The sequence below is a fragment of the Megalops cyprinoides genome, chromosome 18 (genome assembly GCF_013368585.1).
Source record: "Megalops cyprinoides isolate fMegCyp1 chromosome 18, fMegCyp1.pri, whole genome shotgun sequence".
NCBI lineage: Eukaryota > Metazoa > Chordata > Actinopteri > Elopiformes > Megalopidae > Megalops > Megalops cyprinoides.
The window spans coordinates 21,466,982-21,477,013 of NC_050600.1; the positions used below are offsets into that span (position 1 = coordinate 21,466,982).

Genomic DNA, 10,032 nt, shown 5'->3' on the forward strand with positions numbered 1-10,032 from the left:
CGAAACGTCTTTCGATGCGGAAAGTAAGAGACGGGGCCACAAATTACAAGCTGTTGGCACTTTGCATATATGATTTTTGTAATGTTGCTCAAAGTTACAATTCTGAATTCTAAAATTATTTTTTGTACACATGAAATTTAAACTTAGTTGTGAGTCAAAAAGGTACATGGGGGGGGGGTCGAATTTTCTCGTTTGAAATTTGAAAATTGAAAAAAAATCCGAAAGGCCCCATTTCCTTATGTGAATTCCACCATCTACATGGATATTCTCCAGACTGTGGCTCAGTTGAAAGGTTTTAATGCAGATAAGCTTTTTAACCCCTTCTAGTTTGTTAGAGCAATGCAAAGGAACACTGAAACGCCAGTAGCTAAAGGATGTAGGTGATGGTGTTGTTTGCACAGCCAGCCTTTTGAATGAAGGGAATCGTATGCCTTTATCTCAGACCCATCAGCTCTGAGTACCTGACGCTAAGTGTCGTTGGGAAAGCCAGAGAGATGTCGAGACATCGGGTAGACACTAGGGAGCGCCTCCGTCATGCTAAAACATGCTGCAGAACGCTTCGGCTTACCTTTTGCCCTGTTCTTCCTCCTCCCCTCTGAGGCTGCAACTGAGAGAAGTGGTGTTTGCTAGTAGAAGAAGGAAAATGGAAAATGCTGACTTAAGGTGCAGATATCACGTGCACCTGGTATTAGTGTAAATACTGAACATTTAACGGTCGTCTGAATTTTCCTTTGGTTTCTGTTCAAGAAAAAAAGAAACACATCACCATGGTGAAGTTATCGTTTTGTGTGTATTTGCTTTTTTTGTTAACAGTGTTTTATTTTAGTGTTGTAATTGGTAGACCACAAGCTTAACTCATTTTTTTTTTCCTAACACCAAAAAACACCCACAGCACTAGGAAGTGTTGAAAGAGTGGTTTAAATTCTAGTTTTACTAATGTTGATGGGATTCTGTCAGTCCTGGTCAGGTGATCAGGAAGTGAGGTCACTGCGCTGGTCTCCATGATTCTCAGTTTTTCCTCCAAACTGGTTTCCCCATTACTTGACTGAACAACAGTTAATTAATTGTACTCAGTACTCCCGTGTGACAACCAGAGTTTGCCGTAGTTGGCCAAGTAAACTTAAAAGCAGTAGTTTACAAAGACTTTAACGTAGTCGCTGAACTGTTAATGTAACATGTCCAATCTGTGAGTTCAAAAGAAGGTGTGAAATGATAAATCTTAACAAATATTAGACAACACAAGACTGTTATGGAGGTGCAATCCCAGAGAGTGGGGCAGTAAGGTTGATGTGAAAACACTGCGTAGCAGACATCTCCCCTTCTTTAATGTCTAAGAATACAGCAGACAGCCCTGAGAAAACTAAATGGAACCTTTCTTTCCAGACGTCTCTGTCTCATGGTTATTTTTGTCATACCCTTAAAGCCGAGTAGATTCAGCCCAGTTTCAGCCCGTTGCGCAAGGAGCTGATAAAGGACCGTCATTACCTGGTGTAGCTCCCATATATTATTATTGCACAGTGAACCAATGTTTCAGCCTGTGCAGTCTCCGTATAGTTTGACAACATTGTGCTTCACAAACTTTTGTTTCACCATGCAATAAAGTGTTCAGGAGCTACAGCAGTGTAGGTGCTACTCCTTTATCTGCATATCTACCTTTTGCCCAGCACATGGAAATTTATCAGTGTGTGTGTGTGTGTTCCGTTGGACTTTGACTTTGTTGCAGATCATGTACATTCATAGGGGAATTTTTTTGAGAAAAGGGTCTTCAACAGAAACCTGAAAAACTGAATGTATCTGAACTACTTTAATTATTGTATTTGATATAAGCTACCTTATGAACTGCTGTGTGTCATTGAAGGTCTGTGTCTTACCCTCCACCAAGCCAAATCGTGTTTGATGCAAGTGAAACAAGACAGTGTTTTGCTAGCAAAGCGCCGTCGGGTCCCTCTTCGTGAAACCGGGTCGAGACCCATGAATATTGTTGTGCCTGTTCTTGTTCCTGTTGCTTTTCAGAACTACTGTTTTACTTACGTTTTCCATAAGGTCGGTGGAAAGTGTTTTTTTATCCCCCATGTTGCCACTGTCTTCTCCTGTTGTGTCCCAGCCAAGCTCTTGGCTGCCTGATGCCTCTAGACACTGTTTTTACCCGTTACCCCTCTAAACCCTGGGTGTAACACCTCCTTTGAAGGACTATTTGAAGAAGAGTAAACTTGAGTTGAAGTTTTAGAGGTTCATTCTTTAGTCACATATAAGTGGTTGATTCTTACCATAATTGGATTCTCAATTCACATGGATCTAGTTTTATAAATTCGGGGACTACATCAGGTGTTGAAGGGGGTGGGGCAACCCTGGCTAAAAGTGCCAGAAATATGGCTTCCAGCATCAACACTGTGCTTTCCTGTACAAAAACCTTGACATAGTGCAAAAAATCAGTAACCGTTATTTAACAGTACATATGTACTGTGTTATTTTATTTATGTTTTAATTTTTTTTTTTTTTTTAAATGTTTTGGGATTTTGTCGACATGGCTATTGGAGCGTGTAGACGTTGGAGTGCACTACCTGACAGATTTACACAAGCGTAGTGTAGAAATACGGCTTCAAGCCGTCCTGAAGAAAACCGATTTAAAATTTGTGAATTTGACAATACTTATGAAAAGGAAAGTTATTGCCTTACAAATCTCTGGGCTTCTGAAGCTGGAGGTATGAAATGCCAAAAGTGAAGAATATAGAATGCTGTCTCTTGCATACACTAAGTGTTGTGTAACTCATAGAGGATTTTAAATGTTTACTTCTTTGTAGAAAAGGAACTAAATAATGCAAAAAACTATGTGTATTATATTTCATTTGTTGTCTAAGCTGAAATAAAGTTTAAAAACTACAGCGCTTGTTCATTTGCAGTGGTTGATTGCAGCTTCTTCCCATCCCACATCAAATGAACTGGAGAGAGTGACACAGATGGCAGGTTGAACTGACTTTTTACTGACATTAACATTCACACATCTGCACCGGATCACAGCTGTGGAGGTGGAGATCAGGCAGGGATCAAGAGGAAACAAAGAAACATGAGATGCGTGCAGTTTTCTAACATGAGTCTCTGCAGCCTGAGGGGGCTGAAGGAGTATGCCTCCTAGCGATGGCCTCTGAGCCTGGAGGTGAAATCCACGGCTGAGAGGACGCTGCCAGACGTAACCTCACGCCCGTGTCCTGCTCTGACCCCCTCCCGGGTGGAGAGGCCGTGACCCTGGGCTAGAAGCATCCTGTGTCGACAGAGATGTCCGAGGAATGTTGGAGCAAGGCCAACGCACATGTGCTGGGAGTGATGTAGGGGGTGGGGTCCGTTCAGGGAAGATCCGAGACGCGGTATCAAAGACGTGAGACCAGTGCTTGAGTCAGAGTAAGGGTGAGGGTTAAGGCCATCAGGTTATTTTTATTTCTAGAGTGCTGTAGTTCGGCCCAGTTCTCATGGCAGCACTTGCACATTATTTAAGTAAATTTACGGAGTGTTGTACAGGGATGTTAAATAAATGCTTGGCACAGTGTTTTCACCCTGGTCCTCCAACGACATGCCTTTCAGTGCTGCCAGGTGAATGGTGGTGTTTTAAGTGCTATGTGAGGTTTCTGTGATGTTACATGCAGTTTTACAATCCTGCCTCCTATTCTCAAAGTCTATAACAATCTAAACATTTAACACATTTCCCTTCATCTGGAGTTCACATTTTGGCAACAACCTACCCTTAGCTATTAACTAAACATTAAAGAGCGCTTAGGGCTGCTGTCAGCCTGCCAGTTATGAAATAACATCTAAATGGAGTCCGCAATTAATATAGGTTTCAGATGTAAGTCTACAAGCATGTCAAAATGAAGCCTGGGGAACGCGCTCGTTAGGACAAATTAAGCAAGCTGACAGTCATTAAAAGGCAGACTTGTAAACGCTTGGTACATCCAAACAACGATCTAACCCTGCGCCTCATTTTCTGGGGTAAAAACAATGCCATGTACTTGTTAAGATCCTTGAGCAGAGAGGAGTGTGGGGGTCACTGAAGTGCCGTCCTGGGGTGGGGGCTGGGATGCTAGAGGGCGAGCTCGCTGGGCATGGCCGTTCCCCTCAGCCCTGCCAGCAGGTTGTTGGCCGCCAGCTCCGCCATGGTGCCACGCGTGGAGTAGGTGGCACTGCCAATGTGGGGCAGGACAACTGGGATACGACACAGGAGAGGCCATCAGTACCGGTGTCCATCACAGTGCAAGAGACAGGAAAACTACAGATCAAAAAGTACAAGGCTGTATGGCCTTCCAACAAGAATGAAACCCAAGGGAAAGTATTTGTTGGACGAGTATGAGTAAGCCTCGCAAAGGCCACTAACTTTGTGTATGCTTAGAATGCCTGACTCACTTTCCCTGGGGCTCACTCTCTCATACTTATTGAATTGTTCCCATTATACAGTACCAGTCAAAAGTCTGGACACACCTCATTGAGATAATGGGAAACATGCATTCAAAAGACATAATGATCTAAAGACTTAAGGTTAAATGCTTGAAATTTGTTTCTTAAACAAATATAAAAAGTGATGTCGATATTTACAGTATGTATGAATTTCCAAAAAATTGAAGAAAATGTTTGACTACTTTGAAGAATCTAAAATGTACAATGGTTTAACAAAACTGTTTTTTTTGGTCTGCATGATTCCATTTAGTTTTGATGTCTTTATTCTAAAATGTGGAAAATTGTAAAAATAAAGAAAAACTATGAGCAGGTGTGGCCAAACTTTTGACTGGTACTGTATATAGAAATCATAGCTGTTAGTTAGCTAATATTTTCTTAATAAAACAGCTGTGGGTGCCCATTAAGGAGAAACTAATAAAATAAACATAAGATAAAACAGTCAATAAAACACAGCATTCTGTGTGTTTTTTTTCCCCATCTGTTGGATTCCAGTCTGACTTACCACAGTTCTTCAGAGTCAGCAGGGGGTGGTCAGTGGGCAGGGGCTCGGGTGTAGTGACGTCCAACCCGGCAGCAGCGATCTGACCGCTGGACAGAGCCTCATACAGGTCCTCCTGGTTCACCACTGGACCCCTGGACACAAGGTCAGAGGAGTTAATATCAGTGGAAACAAGACGGGGAGAGAGGGAGCCAGCGCTGGACATGTATGTTACCTGCTGGTGTTGATGAAGACAGCTGTTTTCTTCATCTTGCTGAAGAAAGCTTTGTCACACAGCCCCTTGGTCTCAGGGGTCAAGGAGCAGGACACCACGATGAAGTCGCTCTCTGTCAGCAGTGTGTCCAAAGGCACTGAGCAAGACACCAGACAACCGGGACTCAAACCAGGATGTCAGCCATCAGTAACCCCCCCTTATCCCCTTCTACTTCCACACTTCCCACCCCTATGTGTCCTGCCATGCTCTTCCTCTACACCCTATGCTCACCATACTCTGCCTCCACTTCTGCTGCCTGGGGCTTGGGGGCCCTTCCTGCGTACAGCAGCTTCTTCACACCGAAGGGCTTCAGTCTGTGGGCGATGGCCAGGCCTGAGGGTTCAGCCATATCCAGACGTCAATCCACCAATCAATCAATCAGTCAAACCGGTCAGTTGGTACATTATATTTACATATGACAAAGGGCACGCCGTGGGAATTCATGAATGTGAGCGCAGAGAGTTTCGGGTAGGACTGTCTGTTTAGTTCACTGGGCACTGTTACCTATGCGTCCGAGTCCAATGACACCAACAGTACTGCCTGACAGACCATAGCCACACATCCACAGGGGTTTCCAGCTGCTCCACCCGCCACTGAGAGAGAGAGAGACATGAGGGAGGGGGTGTAAACGGTTACAGAGGGGAGCAGAGGACATCAGAATCAGAATCAGACTTAATTGGCCAAACATACTTTTACATGTGCTTTCATACAACAACACAACAACAAATACTAACAACGGCAGTGGAGGACACACACAGAATAAGTGAATGAGGTATATAAAAATAAATACGAACAGCTACTGCACAAGAAGTTGGAGTGTACAGGAGTGCAGGCTATGGGTCTGTACAACTATTGGTTGCATACAACTATTGCACTGTGTTGCATACAGCTATTGCACAATGAGCACGAGATACAGTGTACCTGAGTGCAGGCTATGGATGGATATGTACAACTATTGCACTGTGAACATGCAGTAACAGAGCTACAGTTGACACATCTCTGGTTGAACAGTTCCAGAGTGTGATGAGAATAACTTCGTGTGGGAAGACGTTATTCCAGTGTCTGCTTGTTTTGGTGGGTAGTGGGTAGTCAGATGAAGAAACGTCAGGCTGTCTCGGGCGCTGACCTCTTGACCTCCATCACACCCTCGGGCAGCCGCCGTGCGGTGGCCAGCAGCAGGGCCACCGTCAGCTCGGCCGTGGCATCGGTCAGAACGTCTGGTGTGTACCCAACTCGCATCCCACTGCACAGAGAAGGATACAGAAAGAGGACAAAGTGGAACACATGGGGACAAAAAAATAACCCAACGCGTATGAGCAAAACATACAGAAACTGACTGGTATCACTATCACTAACCGTTCTTCGAACCTTGGAAGTTATGCCTGAATTAAGAGCTTTTCTTTTCACTGTCTACAGAATTACTTTGGTTCTGTGAGGTGGATGCTCACCGTTTCTTGATTTCATCTATGGCCAAGTGATCAAACCCCACAGACAGAGTGCTGATCACCTTCAAGTTGGGCCCTAAACAATACAAAAACAGAAACAGATATACACTTTCTGCTGCACTTACCCAATAAAACTACATTCAACAAATCAGCTTTCACAATGGCAAGAATTAAAATGCACTTTGTACAACCCCCACGCCATTGAGATAAAACAGGTAATTGTGTATTTATTTCTCTGGACTAAAACTAAAGTAAATGCATAAGTACCACTGCAGCTCTTTGTTAAACCACGATTGACTGACAGCGGTGTTGAGGCAAACCTGCGGCGTCCAGCACCTCAGCGTCGATGCGGTCCGTCAGCAGACACAGCATGCCGTTTATCCCCGCTACGCGCTTCAGCAGCTCCGCCCGCGGCACCGGCTCGTCCGAGTCCCACACCGACACGTCGAGGCTGGCCACGGGAGAGCACGTCTATAACCCTTCTTTTCATCGTGATAAACACCCATTTAACCGTTAAATGCTAAGAATGCATACAAAATTGACACCGAATTACCCATCGCCATCCGTTAACGACGACACTGACAATATAATGGGAAATACTTAAAAGAAACATTCTAAATCTGTGAGCAATGCATAAAAAATAATGGGTAATTTCGTGGAATAATGACACAGATCTAAAGATGTTAATTGTGATGAAATGATGCAATCACCCAGCATTAACTACAGTAACTTGGTACAGACACGATATTCTCCCTTAACCGGTTTTATGAAGACGCACTTCACCGTGAGAACTAATACGGTCATGTGACTTGGGGAAGGTCACTGGGAACCCGTAAAGATTGTGAACTTTGGCTTTTAGTAGGACTAGGCACATACTTAGGCGATCGTACTGTGACATAATTACGTTCTGCAAATGTCACATTGTTTACCAGTGCGGACAGTATCCTTTCTGGACTGGTTGTATCAAACTTCATTGATTGTGCTTGGAAGTTTTAATTACTGGTCGTCACTACCTTACAGCACTTTGCTTCTCTAGCCTAGCATATCTACAGCTACAGCTAAAAGCGTCTTTTTTCCCGAATTCACAAAGGCGACGATTACTGACACCACCAACAGAGCAATACCGGCAAAAGAACGAAGTTAACAGACATTAAAATGCATTGCACGGACAGCAGACTGCAAAAGAAAGAGCAAACCAGCGAAGTGTAAACGTCCTTACTCTGCAGCCTGTGTCAGGATTCTCATCCCCTCCTGCGGGATCCTTCTGGTCACGAACACCTTCATGAGCTGCCGAGCGCCCTGCATCCTGCGTTTTTTAATAAAACCGCTTTACTGTCTATTAAATTCAAAGAGAGCAAATAAATAAAATAGCTGACTTTTACCAAAAGGGACTCACCTCAAGTCGCTACTGATATGTGCCTCCAAGCAGGTAGGAGGAGCCAGAGCAACGTGACCAAATTATGAAGGCGATTTGATTCTCCTTTCAGCAGAGTTCAGAGCGCCACCTTGTGTTTATTTATGATACAACCCTTTCAATGACCGAACACTGCATATTCGATGTACTGTATCACCATTTTAAATTGATAAACAAATGAAAGCAGAGAGAATATTTTGAATATTGAAGCGCATCCACATTCAAATGATCAATACAGAAGCGGACGTTAGATACACAGGTTTCTTAAGGTCGGAGTGCTGAACATACAGAAAAAGTTGCACTGTTGGGTATCTACACCAAGCCCTTTATTTAAACACCAATATTTAACAGTATATACAAAGTGATAAGAGATATGATTTTCGTTGAAGTCACACGACACTCTTGCCATTCAGCGAGGAAACAAATGCGCCAGATACCACAAACATAAATCAGCCGACGGACTCAGTCATAGGTAGTAGCCGGATAATGATTATCAGCATACTACAGTACTCACGTTAGATCTGTATATTTCATGAGTGGAGGTATAAGACAGAAAGCTGGAGGCAACATAAAAATGGCTTCGCACCACATTTTCTCCCCAATCACTGCAGTTTGTAGCAGAATGCTGTGGACCACAATGCAGTGCACCAGATGGTCCAGTTCAACATGTTCCTCCTTGACTGATGGGAAGAGCCAGTGAGATTAATACATCTCATTTTCAGAATTCAACGTTGTAGTAATCTAGCACAGAGGAAAATAAGTTGGGAAAGTCTCCTATATGCAGGATGAAGGATATTAACTTAAACAAAATACATTCATTATGGTGTTTTCTGATTTTGCAGCTAAGATTACAGTGCTTGCAGGTATGCCAGTTTTCCAGATCTTAGTGTCAGTCTCCACTTAAAGACCACTGATTTGGAGTCACAGTCTTGGCTTGGTGATGGTCTTGAACAATTAGATCTGCCTTGGTCTTACTCCAATGCAGACTCTGATCTGCATGCAGTATACCTAAGACATTGGTCCTCTGAAGGTTTTGTCCTTGTCCTGGCCAGGTCATGGTAATCCTTTATGTTTTCATCCACCCACTAGATGGCACTATAGCTCATGAAAATGGTGACAACTACAGCTTTAATTCTGCTAAGACACACATACCCCATGTCATGATCTGCATGAGGAGCTAGAATCCTCTGCTGTTCCACAAGTCATTCTGGTTGAGAGGCATCATTTAAACCTTTATAACTATAGATGTCCAAGCCTAGGGACAGACCCCGCTGTGCTACAAAGTCTCTATTCACATTGTTAAAATACAGGCACATACTTCTAGAGCCTCATTAATGTTTGTCTAATCAAAGAAATATATCCTATCTATCTTTTTGTTTGTAGAAACTCATTTCCAGTTGAGTTGTCAGATTGAGGTGAATATTTGCAGGCAGAACTATGCACACGAAACATGCACACGAAGCTGTTTATACTATATTCCATGCAGTGTATGGTAAATCTTGGCCCAGATATGGACTTTTCCTGATATCAGTTTAGAATTGAAAGGTATGTTACTAAAAGGGTGCCATACTTTACATTTCCTTTCATTAACATGGAAACTACCATTTTTAAATTTGCAAAACTGATTAACCACATCCATATTGATATAAACCAATACTATTAGGTGAATCACTGATGTTTCATTGTTATGTGCCGTGACACAATCAATAACTTTACTTATTCTTACTTGTTGAATCAAAGTGCCAGCATGGAAGCTGATGTGATCAATTCACATGAACAATTTGAGAAAATGGGGATGAAGGTTTCAGGTTGTTTGAAAAGAAAAAGAAACTCAGAAATACTCAGAAAAAGAGACTGGGCAACCACATCAGAAATGAATACTGCCTTCAATGTATTGTTGACCATATTAAATTGGTTGAAAAGCATGGAATGGCATAACCGTATTTTTAAGAACAACACAATAACTGCAGATAGGCTA

General features: G+C 42.9%; 1 protein-coding gene across 1 annotated transcript; it reads right to left on the reverse strand.

Moving 5' to 3' along the window:
• Positions 1-2,925: 2,925 nt before the first annotated feature.
• Positions 2,926-8,083, reverse strand: grhpra (glyoxylate reductase/hydroxypyruvate reductase a). Its single transcript, XM_036551414.1, has 10 exons — positions 8,037-8,083; positions 7,860-7,946; positions 6,961-7,091; positions 6,644-6,716; positions 6,322-6,438; positions 5,700-5,788; positions 5,427-5,528; positions 5,157-5,292; positions 4,946-5,076; positions 2,926-4,194 (listed from the first exon to the last, which is right to left on the reverse strand). The coding sequence occupies exons 2-10, from the start codon at positions 7,943-7,945 to the stop codon at positions 4,073-4,075; spliced, it is 987 nt and encodes a 328-aa protein (XP_036407307.1). The 5' UTR covers position 7,946; positions 8,037-8,083; the 3' UTR covers positions 2,926-4,072.
• Positions 8,084-10,032: the final 1,949 nt, after the last annotated feature.